The following is a 24514-nucleotide window of genomic DNA, read 5'->3' as shown; positions in this document are numbered from 1 at the left end:
AACTTGTCATCCAACCAAATACCTAGGTACTTGTAGGATGACACTTTTTCAATGGATAAGCCACTGGATGTAACAATGCTAACATTCTCTGGCAGAGTTCTAGCTCTGGTAAACTTCTGAAACAGCTGTGTCATTTCATCAGTTAAATCATTAGGGGAGATTCATATGCGACACCATCTGTAAACAGGACCAACCCATCACTGACGGGAAACAACCTGCATTGTTGTGATTCTCCAGAATGTACAAAAACGTCACTATAAAATCTAATGTTAATAACAAGAACTATCTGCTTGAGATGGAGAGGCATTTCAAACTGGCAAAGAGGTGTAAGCTACAATAAGCCTACATGACACAGAGAAAGTTTCACGGTATCAACGACTGTCAAAAATACAAAATCATCACGCTTTTTCCACTCAGATATAGTAGACAACACAGTAGATATAGTAGACAACACAGTAGATATAGTAGATAACACAGTAGATATAGTAGATAACACAGTAGATATAGTAAATAACACAGTAGATATAGTAGACAACATAGTAGATATAGTAAATAACACAGTAGATATAGTAGATATACTAAATAACACAGTAGATAAAGTAGATGTACTAAATAACACAGTAGATAAAGTAGACAACATAGTAGATATAGTAGATAACACAGTAGATATGGTAGATATGGTAGATAACACAGTAGATATGGTAGATAACGCAGTAGATATAGTAGATATAGTAGATAACACAGTAGATATAGTAGATAACGCAGTAGATATAGTAGACAACACTGTAGATATAGTAGACAACATAGTAGATATAGTAAATAACACAGTAGATATAGTAGATAACACAGTAGATATAGTAGATATACTAAATAACACAGTAGATAAAGTAGATGTACTAAATAACACAGTAGATAAAGTAGACAACATAGTAGATATAGTAGATAACACAGTAGATATAGTAAATAACACAGTAGATATAGTAGACAACACTGTAGATATAGTAGACAACATAGTAGATATAGTAAATAACACAGTAGATATAGTAGATAACACAGTAGATATAGTAGATATACTAAATAACACAGTAGATAAAGTAGATGTACTAAATAACACAGTAGATAAAGTAGACAACATAGTAGATATAGTAGATAACACAGTAGATATAGTAGACAACATAGTAGATATACTAGATAACACAGTTATCTCTATCCCCACGACTTCTGTTCCTGTTCATAAACGACTCATTTTGGGGTGTTTCTTCTCAGATATGATCAATATTATGATTGACATTATTAACTCATAGGGTTTATTGCAGAGAGAATGTAATAGTCAACAACAAAAAAATCCATTGATTAGTTAGTAGCATTGCAGAGGATACAAATAATTTGAGCCAGTTTCACACAGGAGAAAATAATCCGCCAGCAACAGAATAATAATAATTAATGGACGTTTTTTTGTAGGATTTGATACATTTTTCATTAGGGCAAATCAAAGTGGATATTACAAACGTTAGAAGCCATTTTAAACCTCAAATAGACTACAAGCTTGCATTTCATGCCGTGCAGGAAAATTCCTGAAACAGCAGGATGATCAAATTTAAGATACGATTTATACAATGTAGTTTAAGGTCATTGGATGCCATAGTGATTTGTTGTGGGAACATATTGGTTATACCAGAACTAACCCAGTTGATAGATCTGCAAAGCCACATTCCCCTCATTTTATTAGCATTGTGATGGTGAGGGAGGCTGTTATGGCAAGTTCACAAAGTCATGCAACCCTAACATTTGCATTATCAAAACAATGTATGTAAATACTAGTTTGGTGCCAATATACACAGCCTTGCAAACACATACTACTCTGTACTCTGTACAGAAACCCAGCCTAAAACTCCAAACAGCAAGCAATGCAGGTGTAGATATACACTGCTCAAAAAAATAAAGGGAACACTAAAAAAACACATCCTAGATCTGAATGAATAAAATATTCTTATTAAATACTTTTTTCTTTACATAGTTGAATGTGCTGACAACAAAATCACACAAAAATTATCAATGGAAATCAAATGTATCAACCCATGGAGGTCTGGATTTGGAGTCACACTCAAAATTAAAGTGGAAAACCACACTACAGGCTGATCCAACTTTGATGTCATGTCCTTAAAACAAGTCAAAATGAGGCTCAGTAGTGTGTGTGGCCTCCACGTGTCTGTATGACCTCCCTACAACGCCTGGGCATGCTCCTGATGAGGTGGCGGATGGTCTCCTGAGGGATATCCTCCCAGACCTGGACTAAAGCATCCGCCAACTCCTGGACAGTCTGTGGTGCAACGTGGCGTTGGTGGATGGAGCGAGACATGATGTCCCAGATTTGCTCAATTGGATTCAGGTCTGGGGAACGGGCGGGCCAGTCCATTGCAGAACTGCTGACACACTCCAGCCACATGAGGTCTATCATTGTCTTGCATTAGGAGGAACCCAGGGCCAACCGCACCAGCATATGGTCTCACAAGGGGTCTGAGGATCTCATCTGGGTACCTAATGGCAGTCAAGCTACCTCTGGCGAGCACATGGAGGGCTGTGCGGCCCCCCAAAGAAATGCCACCCCACACCATAACTGACCCTCTGCCAAACCGGTCATGCTGGAGGATGTTGCAGGCAGCAGAACATTCTCCACGGCGTCTCCAGACTCTGTCACGTCTGTCACATGTGCTCAGTGTGAACCTGCTTTCTTCTGTGAAGAGCACAGGGCGCCAGTGGCGAATTTGCCAATCTTGGTGTTCTCTGGCAAATGAAAAACGTCCTGCACGGTGTTGGGCTGTAAGCACAACCCCCACCTGTGGACGTCGGGCCCTCATACCACCCTCATGGAGTCTGTTTCTGACCGTTTGAGCAGACACATGCACATTTGTGGCCTGCTGGAGGTCATTTTGCAGTGCTCTGGCAGTGCTCCTCCTGCTCCTCCTTGCACAAAGGCGGAGGTAGCAGTCCTGCTGCTGGGTTGTTGCCCTCCTACGGCCTCCTCCACGTCTCCTGATGTATTGGCCTGTCTCCTGGTAGCGCCTTCATGCTCTGGACACTACGCTGACAGACACAGCAAACCTTCTTGCCACAGCTCGCATTGATGTTCCATCCTGGATGAGCTGCACTACCTGAGCCACTTGTGTGGGTTGTAGACTCCGTCTCATGCTACCACTAGAGTGAAAGCACCGCCAGCATTCAAAAGTGACCAAAACATCAGCCAGGAAGCATAGGAACTGAGAAGTGGTATGTGGTTATCACCTGCAGAACCACTCCTTTATTGGGGGTGTCTTGCTAATTGCCTATAATTTCCACCTGTTGTCTATTCCATTTGCACAACAGCATGTGAAATTTATTGTCAATCAGTGTTGCTTCCTAAGTGGACAGTTTGATTTCACAGAAGTGTGATTGACTTGGAGTTACATTGTGTTGTTTAAGTGTTCCCTTTATTTTTTTGAGCAGTGTAGATATAGTAGGTATAGACACTGATTGTCTTGTATTTTCCTTAATAGACTGAATAAATAAATGACATTGAGGATTTCATATGATGTTCACAGGTTATGTATGAGAACAGAGACAACACAATGTGCTGAGTTCCACAATAGCCGTATGCACCCCTGGATGGTTTTCTAGAAGGTACAGGATGTTTTATATTTGTTTTAACAGGCTGTTTTCACCAACATCACGTTGGCAATATTTTGCATGGTCATTTAAGAATAATATACAAACATTGTGTGAAACTTGCCAAGCACTAGGCAGAGGAAAAAGTAAATAAAATAACTAGGCAGAGGGAACAGTAAATAAAATAACTACGTAGAGGGAAAAGTAAATAAAATAACTAGGCAGAGGGAACAGTAAATAAAATAACTAGGCAGAGGGAACAGTAAATAAAATAACTAGGCAGAGGGAACAGTAAATAAAATAACTAGGTACTGAACAGCAAATAAAATAACTAGACAGAGGGAAAAGTAAATAAAATAACTAGGTAGAGGGAAAAGTAAATAAAATAACTAGACAGAGGGAAAAGTAAATAAAATAACTAGGTAGAGGGAAAAGTAAATAAAATAACTAGGCAGAGGGAAAAGTAAATAAAATAACTAGGTAGAGGGAAAAGTAAATAAAATAACTAGGCAGAGGGAAAAGTAAATAAAATAACTAGGTAGAGGGAAAAGTAAATAAAATAACTAGGCAGAGGGAAAAGTAAATAAAATAACTAGGTAGAGGGAAAAGTAAATAAAATAACTACGTAGAGGGAAAAGTAAATAAAATAACTACGTAGAGGGAAAAGTAAATAAAATAACTAGGCAGAGGGAAAAGTAAATAAAATAACTAGACAGAGGGAAAAGTAAATAAAATAACTAGGCAGAGGGAAAAGTAAATAAAATAACTAGGTAGAGGGAAAAGTAAATAAAATAACCACGTAGAGGGAAAAGTAAATAAAATAACTACGTAGAGGGAAAAGTAAATAAAATAACTAGACAGAGGGAAAAGTAAATAAAATAACTAGGTAGAGGGAAAAGTAAATAAAATAACTAGGTAGAGGGAAAAGTAAATAAAATAACTAGGTAGAGGGAAAAGTAAATAAAATAACTAGACAGAGGGAAAAGTAAATAAAATAACTAGACAGAGGGAAAAGTAAATAAAATAACTAGACAGAGGGAAAAGTAAATAAAATAACTACGTAGAGGGAAAAGTAAATAAAATAACTAGACAGAGGGAAAAGTAAATAAAATAACTAGGCAGAGGGAAAAGTAAATAAAATAACTAGGTAGAGAACAGTAAATAAAATAACTAGGTAGAGCGAACAGCAGATAAAATTACTAGGTAGAGCGAACAGTCCAGTAAATAAAATAACTAGGTAGAGCGAACAGGAAATAAAATAACTAGGTAGTGCGAATAGTCCAGTAAATAAAATAACTAGGTAGAGCGAACAGCAAATAAAATAACTAGGTAGAGCGAACAGGAAATAAAATAACTAGGTAGAGCAAACAGTCCAGTAATTAAAATAACTAGGTAGAGCGAACAGCAAATAAAATAACTAGGTAGAGCGAACAGGAAATAAAATAACTAGGTAGAGCGAACAGCAAATAAAATTACTAGGTAGAGCGAACAGGAAATAAAATAACTAGGTAGAGCAAACAGTCCAGTAATTAAAATAACTAGGTAGAGCGAACAGCAAATAAAATAACTAGGTAGAGCGAACAGGAAATAAAATAACTAGGTAGAGCGAATAGCAAATAAAATTACTAGGTAGAGCGAACAGTCCAGTAAATAAAATAACTAGGTAGAGCGAACAGTCCAGTAAATAAAATAACTAGGTAGAGCAAACAGTCCAGTAAATAAAATAACTAGGTAGAGCGAACAGCAAATAAAATAACTAGGTAGAGCGAACAGTCCAGTAAATAAAATTACTAGGTAGAGCGAACAGCAAATAAAATAACTAGGTAGAGCGAACAGGAAATAAAATAACTAGGTAGAGCAAACAGTCCAGTAATTAAAATAACTAGGTAGAGCGAACAGCAAATAAAATAACTAGGTAGAGCGAACAGGAAATAAAATAACTAGGTAGAGCGAACAGCAAATAAAATTACTAGGTAGAGCGAACAGGAAATAAAATAACTAGGTAGAGCAAACAGTCCAGTAATTAAAATAACTAGGTAGAGCGAACAGCAAATAAAATAACTAGGTAGAGCGAACAGGAAATAAAATAACTAGGTAGAGCGAATAGCAAATAAAATTACTAGGTAGAGCGAACAGTCCAGTAAATAAAATAACTAGGTAGAGCGAACAGTCCAGTAAATAAAATAACTAGGTAGAGCAAACAGTCCAGTAAATAAAATAACTAGGTAGAGCGAACAGCAAATAAAATGTATACTGTCACACTGTTGTATGCATCCAAGAGATTTGTAATATCACGTAATTTCCTCTTTGAAACGGAAATAAAGAGACTCAATGGGAGTTCATTATACCAATTGTGGTTTGAATAATCCTTAATGAGCACACAGTGAAAGTGTTACATTCATTCTCCAGACTCTCTGTGAGCAGTAGAGTATCTCAGACCTCCTGCATATTAGGGGAACATTACTCGTGTGTAATGAACCACTATCCTTTGCCAGGATAAATATTTGACTTATTAGGTACAGTAAATTGACATCAGCATTCCACACAAAATGGAATCAGTTCAAAACCACTTGATTCTAATTTTGCCTGGGAGCCTCTTCACACGCAGACCAGTGGAATTAATTATTTATACAGTACTCCTGAGATTTCAACACTTTTACAATCCCTTGTTGACCAATCACATTCCATTGCTGCCAAGCGGAAGGTTATATATAAACATATGTTCATTGAGCCCTGTTTTCATACTAGGTATCTTCTATCGGGACTGCAAAGGGAAGGATTCAACTGCTTGGCCCGTTCTCGTTCTGGATAAAGCAACATTGTTTCACTCTGTGCCCTTCAACATTTGAAGTGCATACCGTAGGTAGGTCAGTTTCTTTGTTACAAAGGCACTGATTTGCGTGCTTTTTAAGTTCAGCCTCATCACAGCATATCACAATATTGCATAAATAGGGTTACAGGAGCATGTTATAACATCTAACTGTTTGAAAGAGGCAACTGTGAAACATAAATCCCAGATTCACCTGGGGAGGAGGAGGAGGAGGTGGAGAAGGAGGAAGGTTGCGTTGCCAGATGTGGAGAGAACGGGATGGGGGAAATGTGTCTGTATCTGGATGCCAGATATGCTGTAAAGTATGTTTTTCTTTTCAGCGCAGGAAGCACTGGATGAAACAGAGAAGGGATGCTATAAGATCAGTAGAGGGTTTACTCAAGGGCTTTTATTAGATAAGCGTCAGACATAGCTTAATAGCTCATGTGCAAGGGTCGAACAGGAAAAACAACAGGGTTGAGAACACATTCTGCACTGGCTGTCTGTCTTCTCTCCCAGTTGTGTCTCAGTAGACGTGGCCATGAGGTGCTTCTGTCTGCTGCTGGTGCTGCTGCTCGCTCTGGATGTGTGTGAAGGTGACCGTGGTCGGGAGTGGGCTCACCACGGGGCATCAATGTTCGCCGACCTGACCCCCAATGAGATGCGCGACGTCCGGGACTACCTGCAAGGCAAGCCCGAGTTGGGACTGACAGCGGCCCGGGGCAAGTCCCTGAAGAAGAATAGCATTCTGCTGATGGAGCTCCACCTGCCCCGCAAGCACAAGGCACTGAGGGCCCTGGATCGGGGCCAGGCCAAGCCCATGCGCCAGGCCAGGGTGGTGGTGCAGTTCGGGAACCAGTCCCAGCCCAACATCACCGAGATCATTGTGAGTCCACTTCCCTTCCCTACTTCGTACAGGGAGAAGACCTTCAAGGGAGACAAGCCCATTCGGTTTGAGTCACGGCCCATTACAGAGGCTGAGTACTCGCACATCATCGACATCTTGCAGAAGATCACCGCCAAGGTCCACAAGGTGCTGTTTGAGACCACGGGGGGATTTTCCTTCCACAACTGTACCGACCGCTGCCTGACGTTCTCTGACATTGCACCCCGTGGTTTGGAGTCGGGTGAGAGGAGGACCTGGATCATGCTGCAGAAGTTTGTGGAGGGCTACTTCATCCATCCTGTGGGCTTTGAGGTCCTGGTGAACCATAAAGACCTGAACCCTGAGCGCTGGACGGTGGAGAAGGTGTGGTACAATGGCCAGTACTTTGACAAGGTGGAGGAACTGGCGGAACAATACGAGAAAGGAACACTGGAGAAAGTCAAACTTCCTGACCATGACGACAAGGACTTGTACTCCACTTACATTCCCCGTGGGCACAGCAACACCCGCACCGACATCCACGGGCCCAAACTGGTGGAGCCCCAAGGCCCTCGCTACCATGTGGATGGAAACTTTGTGGAATATGCAGGCTGGTCCTTTGCCTTCCGTGTCCGCTCCTCAGCCGGCCTCCAGATCTTCGACCTGCGCTTCAACGGAGAGCGCATCGCCTACGAGGTCAGTCTCCAGGAGGCCATTGCCTTCTATTCGGGCGATACCCCCGCCGCCATGCAGACCAAATACATTGACGCCGGCTGGGCCATGGGCACACTGGACTACGAGCTGGCGCCTGGCATCGACTGCCCTGAAATCGCCACCTTTCTAGACCTGCACCATTACTACGACACGGACAAGCCTGTACATTACAAGAATGCCCTGTGTGTGTTTGAGATGACCACGGGGATGCCTCTGAGGAGGCACTTCAACAATAACTTCCAAGGGGGCTACAACTTTTTCGGGGGTCTGGAGAACCATGTGCTGGTGCTTCGTACCACCTCCACCGTCTATAACTACGACTACATCTGGGACTTCCTCTTCTATCAGAACGGAGTGATGGAGTCCAGGGTCAGTGCCACCGGTTACATCCACGCCACTTTCTTCACGCCTAACGGACTACACTACGGGTCCAAGGTGTATAACTATGTTCTGGGCAACCTTCACACGCATCTCATCCACTACAAGGTTGACCTTGATATTGCTGGTGAGTTCTGTTCTATCAATCTGGTAGTGTGATTATGTCATTCAGGATTCAGGAACCATATTTTGTAATGCTGTGAATGGTTGCTAATTATCTATCTGTAAAGCTACAAAGTTCTGTATATATGTACATACAGCAATTTCTAATAACAAATGGGCTGGTATAGTTTCAAAATAGAAAGGAAATAAAATACCAAAGAAATAAGGTGACAATGTTCACACATACAGGCTTGTGTTCTAGCCTCTGTTTGATCTGACACACTTCTAGGGAAAACGTCCAATTCTTGAAGGTAGTTTAGATCTTTGGTCCAACATTGCATCATGGGTGTTGCTCCTAGATGGTTTATGATTGTTGCTCCCAGCCAAATACAATAACACGAGATTATGTCAGCCATTGTGATGAATCGTTGACAAGAAACCCAAAATAACCTTTCATATCATGTGCCATGGGCAAAACAACTGGTAAATGTGTGCCTAGTATGCCTAGTCTGTGCAATATCAGAACATTACTTCAGTGCCTAGGTCCACTGCATTTAAACTTAACAAAGGGCTATAAAGGGAGGTTTTAAATGCATTCATTATTGCATCTCAATTCTTCTTTTGAAATTTAAATTGAATTAATTGCAAACACCAGCCCTACTTGACCCCAGCCCTGCTTGACCCCAGCCCTGCTTGACCCCAGCCCTGCTTGACCCCAACCCTGATTGACACCGTTAATGTGATTGCTTTTGTCAAACACTCCAGGTCGGAAGAACAGCTTTGAGTCGATGAACCTCAAGTATGTGAACTTCACGAACCCGTGGAGCCATAAACATTCCGTCGTCCAATCCAAGCTCGTCAAGACCCAGCACCAGACGGAACGCGGCGCTGCCTTCCGCTTCGGCAAGAAGTTACCCCGCTACGTGCACTTCTACAATCCCAACGAGAAGAACAAGTGGGGCCACCAGAAGGGCTACCGCATCCAGTACAACTCCCACGCCGACAGTGTGCTGCCCCGTGGCTGGATGGAGGAGAACGGCATCAGCTGGTCCAGGTAACGACAACACACAGCTAAAGGGACTGTTCACCCTAAAATCAAAGTTTATTAGATGTTTTCATACCTCAATCAACTTCAGTTCATCCCACACCATCTGTTGAGTAGTTCCCACTGTAGACAGAGGAAATCTCCAGGCCACTACCAAAAATTAATGGGAAAGATTGGCACCATCTAATTATATGATGGGGTAGTATGGGTACTATCCCTTTAAAGCTGAGGTAGGCGAAACCGCACCACTTGCTGCCCCAGGAGCATTTGTTATTGTTTTTTTGTTCGGAGGAAATAAGCATCCATCAACGTGGTAAGAAAATAACTCTACAGTTCTATCGACGCATGCAGTGATCTGTAACGATGGCCGAGGGTTTCAGATTATTATAGCATCTGACATCTACTGTCAGGCAGTTCAGATTCGGTCTGAAGTCTTATCTTCCTCTGTATGTAGATACCCGTTGGCTGTGACCAGACACAAGGACAGTGAGCCCACCAGCAGTAGTATCTACACTCAGAACGACCCCTGGGAGCCGGTGGTCTCCTTTGAGGACTACATTCGCAACGATGAAAGCATCATTAACCAGGTGAGACCTATTGTTACCAATAACTCAACTCATTCTCAGACTCAAAATAGAATCTTCGCTACCCTGGACGGCATTATAATTGTATAACAACTAAATAATAAATCAAATTAATCAATTAATCAATCAACCTGTCTCCTGTGTAGGACCTGGTTGCCTGGGTGACGGTGGGCTTCCTGCACGTGCCCCACTCAGAGGACATCCCCAATACAGCGACGCCCGGCAATGCCGTGGGCTTCTTCCTACGTCCCTTCAACTTTTTCGACGAGGACCCCTCTCTGGCGTCCCGCAGTACCGTCATCGTCCGGCAAGTCAAAGAGGGCAAGCCCAAGGTCCAGAGATGGACCCCAGAGGTTGTAGGTCACTGTGTGACTGACAGGCCTTTCTTCTACAACGGCACCTACGCAGGAGTCTGAGGGGCTGGTGCAACTGACAGGAAAGACACATAATGGAGGTTCCATCCTTGGTTCTGAGGATGGAAATCATGTAAATGTGAAATAATATATTCTGACACAGGCATTAATAAAAACGAATATTATGTTGATATCGTTCCTGTTTAGATGTGAAAGAATAACATTATTTTTTCTGAGTGTGCAAATGTATTGCAACAATTTACCATTCCTAGACATAGGCACATTTCATAAGAAACTTTCTCAAATCATAACTCACAGACACATTTTACCATTGTGCATACATGCAGTACAGTCAAAAGTTTGGACACCCCTACTCATTCAAGGGTTTTTCTTTATTTGTACTATTTTCTACATTGTAATAGTGAAAACTTGAAGACATGAAATAACACAATATGGAATCATGTAGTAACCCAAAAACTATTAAACAAATCAAAATATATTTTATGTTTCAGATTCTTCAAAGTAGCAACCCTTTGCCTTGATAACAACTTTGCACTCTCTTGGTATTGGTGGGAAAGTCAATACTGGCCTGTGACTAATACAGGGAATCAGACAATGTTCAGCTATAGGGAGTATTTGATCTGTTCTTCCCAGTCAAGGCCTGGGAACAGTCCCCAGACTTTCAGAAACAGATTGATGTACGTTGTAAAGGTACAGAAGAACAGCAGTAGGGAACTTGGTGAGTAAGATGACAAGCGACGGCAGAATGGGAAGTTATGCTTAAGGAGTATTTGACCACCGTGTTAAAGTGTTTAACCTAATTAAAAACAACAATCCATGAAGAACAAAAAATTACAACCCCATATTTATTTCACCTTTATTTAACCAGGTAGGCAAGTTGAGAACAAGTTCTCATTTACAATTGCGACCCGGCCAAGATAAAGCAAAGCAGTTCGACACATACAACAACGCAGAGTTACACATGGAGTAAAACAAATATACAGTCAATAATACAGTAGAAAAATAAGTCTATATACAATGTGAACAAATGAGGTGAGATAAGGGAGGTAAAGGCAACAAAAAAAAGCCATGGTGGCAAAGTAAATACAATATAGCAAGTAAAACACTGGAATGGTAGATTTGCAGTGGAAGAATGTGCAAAGTAGAAATATAAATAATGGGGTGCAAAGGAGCAAAATAAATAAATAAATACAGTAGGGGGAGAGGTAGTTATTTGGGCTAAATTATAGATGGACTATGTACAGGTGCAGTAATCTGAGCTGCTCTGACAGCTGGTGTTTAAAGCTAGTTAGGGAGATAAGTGTTTCCAGTTTCAGAGATTTGTGTAGTTCGTTCCAGTCATTGGCAGCAGAGAACTGGAAGGAGAGGCGGCCAATGGAAGAAATGGCTTTTGGGGGTGAACAGAGAGATACCTGCTGGAGTGCGTGCTACAAGTGGGTGCTGCTATGGTGACCAGCGAGCAGAGATAAGGGGGGACTTTACCTAGCAGGGTCTTGTAGATGACCTGGAGCCAGTGGGTTTGGCGACGAGTATGAAGCGAGGGCCAGCCAATGAGAGCGTACAGGTCACAGTGGTGGGTCGTATATGGGGCTTTGGTGACAAAAAAAGATGGCACTGTGATAGATTGCATCCAATTTATTGAGTAGGGTATTGGAGGCTATTTTGTAAATGACATCGCCGAAGTCGAGGATCGGTAGGAGGGTCAGTTTTACAAGGGTATGTTTGGCAGCATGAGTGAAGGATGCTTTGTTGCGAAATAGGAAGCCAATTCTAGATTTAACTTTGGATTGGAGATGTTTGATGTGAGTCTGGAAGGAGAGTTTACAGTCTAACCAGAAACCTAGGTATTTGTAGTTGTCCACATATTCTAAGTCAGAACCGTCCAGAGTAGTGATGTTGGACGGGCGGGCGGGTGCAGGCGATCAGTTGAAGATCATGCATTTAGTTGTACTTGTATTTAAGAGCAATTGGAGGCCACGGAAGGAGAGTTGTATGGCATTGGAGATCTTCTAGAGGGTTCTTATGTCATCCATCTTAGAGATATGTCATCCATCTTAGAGAAGCATTATCAACCTTAGAGTGAGGTTCCCTGAGGAACAACCTATGTACCCGAACAGGTAAACACTAAGTCTAATATACAGTAGATTGCAACATTGTTTTGACCTTTTTAAAACTTTGACACAGGGTTAATGATTGATATGTGACATAACCTACAGTCTATTAGCCATAATGATAAGCAGTAGGGGATGAATACAAACATGAGTTTTGCAAAGGAGTGAAAACTCCTTACACAGATCAATGCTACAGTGGTCTAAGTGACATTAACATGACCAAGTGTTCAGCAACAGAGAAACCAAAAAACACAGTGTTAATAATTAGCTTTATACAATATATGTTTGGAGGGCCAAATATACTGTCAAAGCAGTCCATTGATTAAAAAGGAAATCAGTTTCACCGATGATCAGTGGTTGGTAGTCAGGAACGAGTCTGGGAAGATGTGAGTAGCTACTGCCATCTAGGGGTTAAATGAGAAACAACTTTAATTTCTTTAAAATACAGTACTTACTGTATCTGTGTATGGGAAAGGGGAATTCCTAATCAGTTGTACTAGAAGAGGTAAATGTATGCCTGTAAATATTAGAGTGAGCAATGTCAGAGTCTGGAATATATATGGACAGGATGGTGTGTATAGATAGACATTATGGACAGTATATATATATATACCGTATATCACAAAAGTGAGTACACCCCTCACATTTTTGTAAATATTTGAGTATATCTTTTCATGTGACAACACTGAAGAAATGACACTTTGCTACAATGTAAAGTAGTGAGTGTACAGCTTGTATAACAGTGTAAATTTGCTGTCCTCTCAAAATAACTCAGCACACAGCCATTAATGTCTAAACCGCTGGCAACAAAAGTGAGTACACCCCTAAGTGAAAATGTCCAAATTGGGCCCAATTAGCCATTTTCCCTCCCTTGTGTCATGTGACTCGTTAGTGTTTCAAGGTCTCAGGTGTGAATGGGGAGCAGGTGTGTCAAATTTGGTGTCATCGCTCTCACACTCCCTTATACTGACTGACTGGTCACTGGAAGTTCAACATGGCACCTCGTGGCAAAGAACTCTCTAAGGATCTGAAAAAAAGAATTGTTGCTCTACATAAAGATGGCCTGGGCTATAAGAAGATTGCCAAGACCCTGAAACTGAGCTGCAGCACGGTGGCCAAGACCATACAGCGGTTTAACTGGACAGGTTCCACTCAGAACAGGCCTCGCCATGGTCGACCAAAGAAGTTGAGTGCACGTGCTCAGCGTCATATCCAGAGGTTGTCTTTGGGAAATAGACGTATGAGTGCTGCCAGCATTGCTGCAGAGGTTGAATGGGTGGGGGGTCAGCCTGTCATTGCTCAGACCACACGCCGTACACTGCATCAAATTGGTCTGCATGTCTGTCGTCCCAGAAGGAAGCCTCTTCTAAAGATGATGCACAAGAAAGCCCGCAAACAGTTTGCTGAAGACAAGCAGACTAAGGACATGGATTACTGGAACCATGTCCTGTGGTCTGATGAGACCAAGATAAACTTATTTGGTTCAGATGGTGTCAAGCGTGTTTGGCGGCAACCAGGTGAGGAGTACAAAGACAAGTGTGTCTTGCCTACAGTCAAGCATGGTGGTGGGAGTATCATGGTCTGGGGCTGCATGAGTGCTGCCAGCACTGGGGAGCTACAGTTCATTGAGGGAACCATGAATGCCAACATGTACTGTGACATACTGAAGCAGAGCATGATCCCCCTCCCTTCGGAGACTGGACCGCAGGGCAGTACACCAACATGATAACGACCCCAAACACACCTCAAAGACGACCACTGCCTTGCTAAAGAAGCTGAGGGTAAAGGTGATGGACTGGCCAAGCATGTCTCCAGACCTAAACCCTATTGAGCATCTGTGGGGCATCCTCAAACGGAAGGTGGAGGAGTGCAAGGTCTCTAACATCCACCAGCTCCGTGATGTCGTCATGGAGTGGAAGAGGACTCCAGTGGCAACCTGTGAAGCTCTGGTGAACTCCATGCCCAAGAGGGTTAAGGCAGTGCCGGAAAATGATGGTGGTCACACAAAATATTGACACTTTGGGCCCAATTTGGACATTTTCACTTAGGGGTGTACTCACTTTTGTTGCCAGCGGTTTAGACATTAATGGCTGGATGTTGAGTTATTTTGAGGGGACAGCAAATTTACACAGTTAAGCTGTACACTCACTACTTTACATTGTAGCAAAGTGTCATTTCTTCAGTGTTGTCTCATGAAAAAATATACTCAAATATTTACAAAAATGTGAGGGGTGTACTCACTTTTGTGATATACTGTATATACACTGCTCCAAAAAATTAAGAGAACAGTAAAATAACACATCTTAGATCTGAATGAATAAAATATTCTTATTAAATACTTTTTTCTTTACATAGTTGAATGTGCTGACAACAAAATCACACAAAAATGATCAATGGAAATCAAATCTATCAACCCATGGAGGTCTGGATTTGGAGTCACACTCAAAATTAAAGTGGAAAACCACACTACAGGCTGATCCAACTTTGATGTAATGTCATTAAAACAAGTCAAAATGAGGCTCAGTAGTGTGTGTGGCCTCCACATGCCTGTATGACCTCCCTACAACGCCTGGGCATGCTCCTGATGAGGTGGCGGATGGTCTCCTGAGGGATATCCTCCCAGACCTGGACTAAAGCATCCGCCAACTCCTGGACAGTCTGTGGTGCAACGTGGCGTTGGTGGATGGAGCGAGACATGATGTCCCAGATGTGCTCAATTGGATTCAGGTCTGGGGAACGGGCGGGCCAGTCCATAGCATCAATGCCTTCCTCTTGCAGGAACTGCTGACACACTGCAGCCACATGAGGTCTAGCATTATCTTGCATTTTGAGGAACCCAGGGCCAACCGCACCAGCATATGGTCTCACAAGGGGTCTGAGGATCTCATCTTGGTACCTAATGGCAGTCAGGCTACCTCTGGCGAGCACATGCCACCCCACACCATGACTGACCCATCGCCAAACCGGTCATGCTGGAGGATGTTGCAGGCAGCAGAACATTCTCCACGGCGTCTCCAGACTCTGTCACGTCTGTCACATGTCCTCAGTGTGAACCTGCTTTCATCTGTGAGGTGGGAGTGGGCCAAAATCCCTGCTGCAGTGTGTGCAAACCTGGTCAAGAACTACAGGAAACATATGATCTCTGTAATTGCAAACAAAGGTTTATGTACCAAATATTAAGTTCTGATTTTTCTGATGTATCAAATACTTATGTCATGCAATAAAATGCAAATTAATTACTTAAAAATCATACAATGTGATTTTCTGGATTTTTGTTTTAGATTCCGTCTCTCACAGTTGAAGTGTACCTATGATAGAAATTACAGACCTCTGTATGCTTTGTAAGTAGGGAAACCTGCAAAATCGGCAGTGTAACAAATACTTGTTCTCCCCACTTTATATACACACATACATATGAAGTGGACAGCAGTAGTTATATAGGATGAGCCTTGACAAGAATACAGTATATACATATGAAGGGGACAGCAGTAGTTATATAGGATGGTGTGTATAGACAGTAGTTATATAGGATGGTGTGTATAGACAGTAGTTATATAGGATGGTGTGTATAGACAGTAGTTATATAGGATGGTGTGTATAGACAGCAGTAATATAGGATGGTGTGTATAGACAGCAGTAATATAGGATGAGCCTTGACTAGAATACAGTATATACATATGAAGTGGACAGCAGTAGTTATATAGGATGAGCCTTGACTAGAATACAGTATATACATATGAAGTGGACAGCAGGATGAACCAGGACTAGAATACAGTATATACATATGAAGTGGGTAAAACAGTATGTAAACATTATTAAAGTGACATCGGATACCAGGTCAGACAGGAGAATTATACCAGACTGACCCTGTCCCCCCGGCACAGACTATGACAGCATAGATACTGGGGACTGACGGGGGACACTGTGGCCCCTTCTAAAGTTAACCGGGGACGGGGTCAACCAGGCAGGATGTAACCCCACCCACTTTGTAAAAGCACAGCCCCCATACCACCAAAGGGATATCAAGAGACCACTAACCTAATACCCTGAGACAAGGCCGAGTATAGCCCACGAAGATCTCCCCACAGCACAAGGGAGGGGAGTGGGTGCAAAACCAGACAGAAAGGTCACGTCAGTGACTCTAGCGGCATGGGAGAGTGAGAGCAAGCCAGTGACTCAGCCCTGGTAATAGAATCCCAGTGGCGAGAGGGGAGCCGATCAGGAAGCGTTTATTTTTTTCATTATTGAGTCAGCACAGAACCTTTAAGTTGTGTTTTTCTTGTTTTAAATATATGTAGTTCTGTCCATGAGATGTTCTTGTCTACTAACGCTCTGCATTTTGTCATGTTTCATGTTTTTGTGTGGAACCCAGGAACAGCTAATGGGGATCCTAAAAAAATACCAAAAAAAAGAACAAGGAGTTTAGCATGTTTTGGGGGTATGATCTTTGACACTGATTCAGGATTATCCGTAATCATGGTAACATCCAGATTAATGTAGGAGTGTTCAGAAACATATTCTATTTTTTATTTACAATAAAAGTGACTCCAAAATGACACAATTCACTATTTACCATTCATTTCTGTCGGGCATAAAATAATCTGAAACACGACCAAAAACAAACTGCAAATGAATCCAACAAGTTTGTAGAGTCACAAGCTTAATGTAATTATTGCGTGCTAGATATATGTGACCAAATACTAAACTTTTGACTACTTTATATGGGGTGTCAATAATTCTGACCTCTACCTTTTTGAGAAAAAAAAAAAGAAATTTCTTTCTCTGAGCAATTGTATTAGTATAAAATAATATAATTTAAAAAAAATGTTGAGCATACGATATAGCTCAGTATTTTAATTATTTATTTTATACAGTTTTTATTGCTCATCTTCATCAAGGGCGTCAACTTTCTCGGACCCCACTGTACCTCTCTTCCCTCGCACACAGGAAGCAAGTCTGAGAAAATCTTAGTCTGTTTCAGCCTTTATTTTGTAATAATAATAAAATCTTTATGATAAATGTTAAAAAGTTCAGACAGTCCTCCTCTGGGTGCTAACAGGCTGCATGCACCTGCTTGATTTAAAAACTAATATCAAAGTAGATTAAGGATTAATAGGACAGGCTGATGAGTATTTCTAACAAAATGATTGGTCAAATGATTGACAATCATTACCCAACTATATTACTTGGTCATCCATGAACACCTTGACCATGTTCTGTTATAATCTCCACCCGGCACAGCCAGAAGAGGACTGGCCACCCCTCATAGCCTGGTTCCTCTCTAGGTTTCTTCCTAGGTTCTGGCCTTTCTAGGGAGTTTTTCCTAGCCACCGTGCTTCTACATCTGCATTGCTTGCTGTTTGGGGTTTTAGGTTGGGTTTCTGTATAGCATTTTGAGATATCAGCTGATGTAAGAAGGGCTTTATAAATACATTTGATTTGATTACTTCTTACATTGTATTTCCTTTTAGAGCCAGCGATGTAGTTGGTCCAAAAAAATTGGTGGGTAAACTCACTGGTCGTGGTGAAAAAGGTAACGCTCCCTAAAAGCATTTTTCAGCAAAAGGTTGTTAAACTGATTTCATCAAGATTCTAAAGCTCCCCATTGTGACGTCAGCACTTCCAACTGACGTTCTTTGTATATTGGGCAACACCCCTGGTTATGTCTCTCTGTGTTGACCCTCCACTACACCCCTGGTTATGTCTCTCTGTGTTGACCCTCCACTACACCCCTGGTTATGTCTCTCTGTGTTGACCCTCCACTACACCCCTGGTTATGTCTCTCTGTGTTGACCCTCCACTACACCCCTGGTTATGTCTCTCTGTGTTGACCCTCCACTACACCCCTGGTTATGTCTCTCTGTGTTGACCCTCCACTACACCCCTGGTTATGTCTCTCTGTGTTGACCCTCCACTACACCCCTGGTTATGTCTCTCTGTGTTGACCCTCCACTACACCCCTGGTTATGTCTCTCTGTGTTGACCCTCCACTACACCCCTGGTTATGTCTCTCTGTGTTGACCCTCCACTACACCCCTGGTTATGTCTCTCTGTGTTGACCCTCCACTACACCCCTAGGCAGAGCCACTGGGCCAAGTGGATAACAGTCTTAGACAGCATGAGGGATGCCACTGGGTCAAGTAGATAACCGTCTTAGACAGCTTGAGGGGAGTATTCTCTTCACACTCAAGAGTTGAGTCTGAGTCTAGAATAGGTTCCTGTTAATATTAGCCACATTTTATCCGTCAATATGAGTCACACGTGGGAGTCCCACATATGTCTGAATGATGAGTAACAGTTAATGCATGGGTGACATATCCTGGTGGAAATGATTCAACAACAATCAACACCACATTAAGATGTTAACCAGTAACACAAATTTTCCACAAATGTAGGGTCATCATCACAATCTATGTCCGTTGACTTTAAATGTGGGGGTGTGAAAGAGAGTACGGTTTCCTGTCTTATGGAGGCAAAATAATACCCTTCGAAGGGAATCAAATGTCACCTTTTTTGTGAAGCCCTGAGGAGGGCAAACCATGGCAAAAGTTAAAAGACTGCATAGTCACTGAGGAACACGCAGGACCAGTCAAAAGTTTGGACGCACCTACTCGTTCAAGGGTTTTTCTTTATTTTTACTATTTTCTACATTGTAGAATAATAGTGAAGACATCAACACTATGAAATAACACATATGGAATCCACATATTCTTCAAAGTAGCCACTATTTGCCTTGATGACATCTTTGCACACTCTTGGCATTCTCTCAACCAGCTTCATGAGGTAGTCACCTGGAATGCATTTCAATTAACAGGTGTGCCTTGTTAAAAGTTCATTTGTGGAATTTCTTTCCTTCTTAATGTGTTTTAGCCAATCATCTGTGTTGTGACACGGTAAGGGTTGTATACAGAAAATAGCCCTATTTGATAAAAGACCAAGTCCATATTTTGGCAAGAACAGCTCAAATAAGCAAAGAGAAACGACAGGCCATCCTTACTTTAAGACATGAAGGTCAGTCAATAAGGAAAATTTCAGGAACTCTGAAAGTTTCCTGAAGTGCAGTCACAAAACCCATCATGCGCTATGATGAAACTGGCTCTCATGAGGACCGCCACAGGAAAGGAAGACCCAGAGTTACCTCCGCTGCAGAGGATAAGTTAATTAGAGTTACCAGCCTCAGAAATTGGCAATTAACTGCACCTCAGATTGCAGCCCAAATAAATGCTTCACAGAGTTCAAGTAACAGACACATCTCAACATCAACTTTTGAGAGGAGGCTGCGTGAATCAGGCCTTCATGGTTGAATTGCTTCAAAGGAACCACTACTAAAGGACACCAATAATAAGAAGAGACTTGCTTGGGGCAAGAAACCCGAGCAATGGACATTAGACCTGTGGAAATCTGTCCTTTGGTCAGATTTTTGGTTCCAACTGTTGTGTCTTTGTGAGACGCAGAGTAGGTGAACGGATGATCTCCGCATGTGTGGTTCTCACCGTGAAGCATTGAGGAGGAGGTGTGATGGTGTTGGGGTACTTTGCTGGTGACACAATCAGTGATTTATTTAGAATTCAAGGCACACTTAACCAGCATGGCTACCACAGCATTCTGCAGCAATATGCCATTCCATCTGGTTTGTGCATAGTGTGACAGTCATTTGTTTTTCAACAGGACATTGACCCATAACACACTTCCAGGCTGTGTAAGGGCTATTTGACCAAGAAGGAGATTGACGGAGTACTTCTTCAGATGACCTGGCCTCCACAATTACCCGACCTCAAAGCAATTGAGATGGTTTGGGATGAGTTGGACCGCAGAGTGAAGGAAAAGAAGCATATGTGGGAACTCCTTCAAGACTGTTGGAAAGCATTCCAGGTGAAGCTGGTTGAGAGAATGCAATGAGTGTGCAAAGCTGTCTTCAAGGCAAAGGGTGGCTAACAGCTTTTTTGGTTACTACATGATTCCATATGTGTAATTTCATAGTTTGATTTCTTCACTATTATTCTACAATGTAGAAAATAGTAAGAATAAAGAAAAACCCCTGAATGAGTAGGTTTGTCCAAACGTTTGACTGATCCTGTATCGAAAAGTTTAATATTTAATACCATCAATCTGCAGAATCAAAAAACCTTTCACTTACACGTTTGTCTAAACAGGAACATTTTTGTCCTCCAATCATGACTCTCAAAATACTTTCTTAATCTTCATCTTTATCTCACCGTGACATAAAGATGAGGAATAGAATCAGCTGGGAGCACTTAGCAGAGTCATTTATGCAAGACTGGCTGGCAAGTGGCCAAGAATGTATTATTTGAATCTCTACACTAATCTGATGTCCATGTAAGTAAGCATCAACAAGTAAGCTTGAGACGCTTCGACAGACGCATCACAATTATTTTGATAGCAGTGTCACGCCTCGACTATCTATAAAAGGCCTATATGTGACACTCAAGTGTATATGCATACTGCATACTGTACGTGCATAGATATGGTAACTGGTTTCTATGTACAGTGTTTAAGCACGATCAATATGTCAACATGTGAGGAGAGAGAGGGGACGGGGTAGTGTGGGACCGTGCTGTGCTCTAGCAGCCCAGTGCTGCCTCCATGCAGTTGGGTTGGGCAGCCTGTCTGTCTCCCCTGGTATGTCAACCATCCAATTCCTCTTTGTCCACCTCTCAAAATAACCCAGAACAGCTGAGACAAAGCCTGAGAGAGCCAGGCAGGCAGAGTCCGGTCCAATCCACACCGCAGGGGCGGAAAATGGAAACAAAGACCCCCAGGGTAGTGATCTTAGAGGATCTATTAAATCAATAAGGCTCGAGGGGGTGTGGTATATGGCCAATATACCCCATGGCTAAGGGCTGATTTTAGGCCGTTTTTATACCACAAACCCCGAGTTCCCTTATTGTTTTTTTTATCTGGTTACCAACGTAATTAGAAACAGTAAACAAGTACCAGTGGTATACGATCTGATATACCACGGCTTTCAGCCAATCAGCATTCAGGGCTTGAACGACCCGGTTTAAAACTAAGCGATAATACATGAGAGGCCATGTGTTATGACATTTCTATCATGGTTGTGAAGTGGTCATAGCAACGAGGCGAAGCCGGCTATTACGCTGACATGGAAGGTTAGAGACCCTTTTTACACAGTACATGACATACAGTATGATTGTATCACAGTAGGTAAAAACAAATGGTTTTCATTAACATGCCACACACTGTAAAAGAACATAGCCAGCACCTGGCATTCCTTCCCCCAGGAGTTATGAGAGCTTGGGGGCATGCACGTCAGTGAATTTGGAAACACAGGGAAGGGTTGAGCCCTATTGCATAATTTCCTCCACCCCCAAAGGTTGTTTTGATCCATCTTCCAGGCCTCTCTTTTCCTTGTGACCGGGGCCATCACCGCTGTCACACAGCCCACAGAGAGGCATGGGGGCTGGGGCCATCACCGCTGTCACACAGCCCACAGAGAGGAATGGGGGCTGGGGACATCACCGCTGTCACACAGCCCACAGAGAGGCATGGGGGCTGGGGACATCACCGCTGTCACACAGCCCACAGAGAGGCATGGGGGCTGAGGCCATCACCGCTGTCACACAGCCCACAGAGAGGCATGGGGGCTGGGGACATCACCGCTGTCACACAGCCCACAGAGAGGCATGGGGGCTGGGGCCATCACCTCTGTCACACAGCCCACAGGAAGGCATGGGGGCTGGGGGACAAAAGCCCACACTGACCCTACTGCTGCTGCTGCTGACATGGCTGCACCAGAGAGGAAACATCTGAGGACCCTGAACCACCACATTTCATAACCTAATGATGGAGGATGCCTGCTCATGCATTTACATAGCCAGTCAATACAGCCATTGGAGCACGAGTGCACACACACACACACACACACACACACACATACACACACACACACACACACACACACACACACAGCAGTCCCCTCTGAATAGAGAACACCCCTGGGATCCAGTTACAGACAGGATCCCATCTGCAAGTAACCTCCCCTCCCCACAGCTGTGTATTGTGACATAGAAAGCACAATGGCAGAGCAGTGGGGGGGGGGGGGGGGGGGGGGGGGGGAACCAGTGCTGAGTAAAAGGTGCCTTTCAGGGTACTGTAGTACTGTATACCGCTGACCCACATTTATACATCTCAGGTTATTACACTGACATGAAAGGGCAACCTTAGAGGTCAGAGACCCTTTCTACACCCGACATGACATAGGATTGTGTCACAGTAGTAGGTACGTCAGATAGGAGTCTGCTAAGATTCCCAACCTATTTATAGAATCTATATAGCAGATATGCTATAGCAGGGAATTATGGCGATGTCCTACCTGTTTTAGATTAGAGGATAGAGTATGGCAAGTATTTCATAACCAATTCATCCTAAAACTAAAGCTGTACAAAGACAAGCCTGAGCTATGTATCACAACAACAGAAATATTGCCTTTATGGTAAAGCAGAAATCCCCATATAACCCGATAACAACTCACTCCTCTTAACAGTAGAGTGAAACTAAAGTGCTGGGGTAAGTAGAACAAACGCATCCTCCAAACCACCTAACAATCCCCTATTAAGTGACTGTCAGGAAGCCAATTTGTTTTATTTCCCTCTCTGAAGAGTCGAGTCACTATGACAACAGCCATCCGAGAGCACTAGAGTGTCAAGAGAAAATTAAGGGGTAGCAACCATGTTAGTTACGACTCCTCAGTGGGCAGCGCACAGTCTGGTGCTGTTATGAATTGTGACAATGAAATACACAGTAGGATCTACAGGGGACAGCATAACGTCTTAGGCTAGATGTTCTTACCAACTTCTTTCCAGTGTTGTAATCTTTCATCCCGGGCTAGCCCAGAACTAAAATCTGGTGTATTGCGGTCAGTCTCTCCTAGATAGTCTCTGCTCTTGTAGTTTTTTCTTTGGCCCTATACCCTACTGTCTCATCCTCAAGGTACAATTAGGCTTGATTTCTGTTAGGCGACACAGATAGCTATGCATTGCATACAGTATAATTTCCCTAAATAATTGTGCCTTTTGAGCTACTGTAATTTGACCATAGAGATGCATTTCACACTTTCATCTACCACATTTGGGTGTAGCCGCCTGCAACCACTGGCACGCCTGTTCCTTGCTCGTGTTCTAATCTCTATCACAACTATCTTAAATAAGGAACACTTTACAGCCTACAGTAATTGATACCAGCTACCACTTAAGTTTAATTGAGTAAACTGGGAGTAAATTTAGCATCCTAGGAGGAGTGATGAAGGACAAGCTACCAAAATGAAGGCCTTCACTGAGACCTGGACTACTGGATCCACCCAGTAATACAGCAAGTGTTTGAGGAAGGAACTCACGGAATAAAACCACATAAAATGTATCTCTGTCTGGATTGTGGGTGGATTGATTCCCTTTGTGTATTAGATCCAAATGGATCTGTCTATTTCAGACATTTTAATGATATGCCCTAGCAGTGTCTACTTCTGAGTGGTCTACTGGAAACCTTTCCCAAAAATATTCAAAATGATATAGTCCCTAGGCATAGTTTACAAACAGTCTACATGCACATGACTCAAAAGACAAATAAAAGCCTCCTTCACTCCTCCACTTGTAAACTCAAGTCTCGTGGGCCTAGTTAAAATTCCGTATAAAATAGAGTATAAAACACACTGTTAAAATGAAGGCAAAATGAATAGGTTAAACCCCCAAAGAAAGGCTAAATGAATAGGTTAAACCCCCAAAGAAAGGCTAAATGAATAGGTTAAACCCCCAAAGAAAGGCTAAATGAATAGGTTAAACCCCCAAAGAAAGGCTAAATGAATAGGTTAAACCCCCAAAGAAAGGCTAAATGAATAGGTTAAACCCCCAAAGAA

The 24514-nt window shown here is 42.5% G+C and overlaps 1 protein-coding gene across 1 annotated transcript; it reads left to right on the top strand.

The window, feature by feature from the left end:
* Positions 1-6992: 6992 nt before the first annotated feature.
* Positions 6993-10555, top strand: LOC139420604 (diamine oxidase [copper-containing]-like). Its single transcript, XM_071170798.1, has 4 exons — positions 6993-8535; positions 9276-9564; positions 10010-10142; positions 10286-10555. The coding sequence occupies exons 1-4, from the start codon at positions 6993-6995 to the stop codon at positions 10553-10555; spliced, it is 2235 nt and encodes a 744-aa protein (XP_071026899.1).
* Positions 10556-24514: the final 13959 nt, after the last annotated feature.

The sequence above is a fragment of the Oncorhynchus clarkii genome, chromosome 11, assembly GCF_045791955.1.
Source record: "Oncorhynchus clarkii lewisi isolate Uvic-CL-2024 chromosome 11, UVic_Ocla_1.0, whole genome shotgun sequence".
Classification (NCBI taxonomy): Eukaryota; Metazoa; Chordata; class Actinopteri; order Salmoniformes; family Salmonidae; genus Oncorhynchus; species Oncorhynchus clarkii.
Note: the sequence above shows the minus strand (reverse complement) of the source record. Positions and strands in the feature narration are given on the sequence as shown.

Bases quoted from the DNA above. Each gene is read 5' to 3' on its own strand.
- LOC139420604 (XM_071170798.1), top strand. From the start codon at position 6,993: ATGAGGTGCTTCTGTCTGCTGCTGGTGCTGCTGCTCGCTCTGGATGTG. The intron at 8,536-9,275 runs GTGAGTTCTGTT...CAAACACTCCAG, and splicing joins GGTTGACCTTGATATTGCTG to GTCGGAAGAACAGCTTTGAG. The intron at 10,143-10,285 runs GTGAGACCTATT...TCTCCTGTGTAG, and splicing joins ATGAAAGCATCATTAACCAG to GACCTGGTTGCCTGGGTGAC.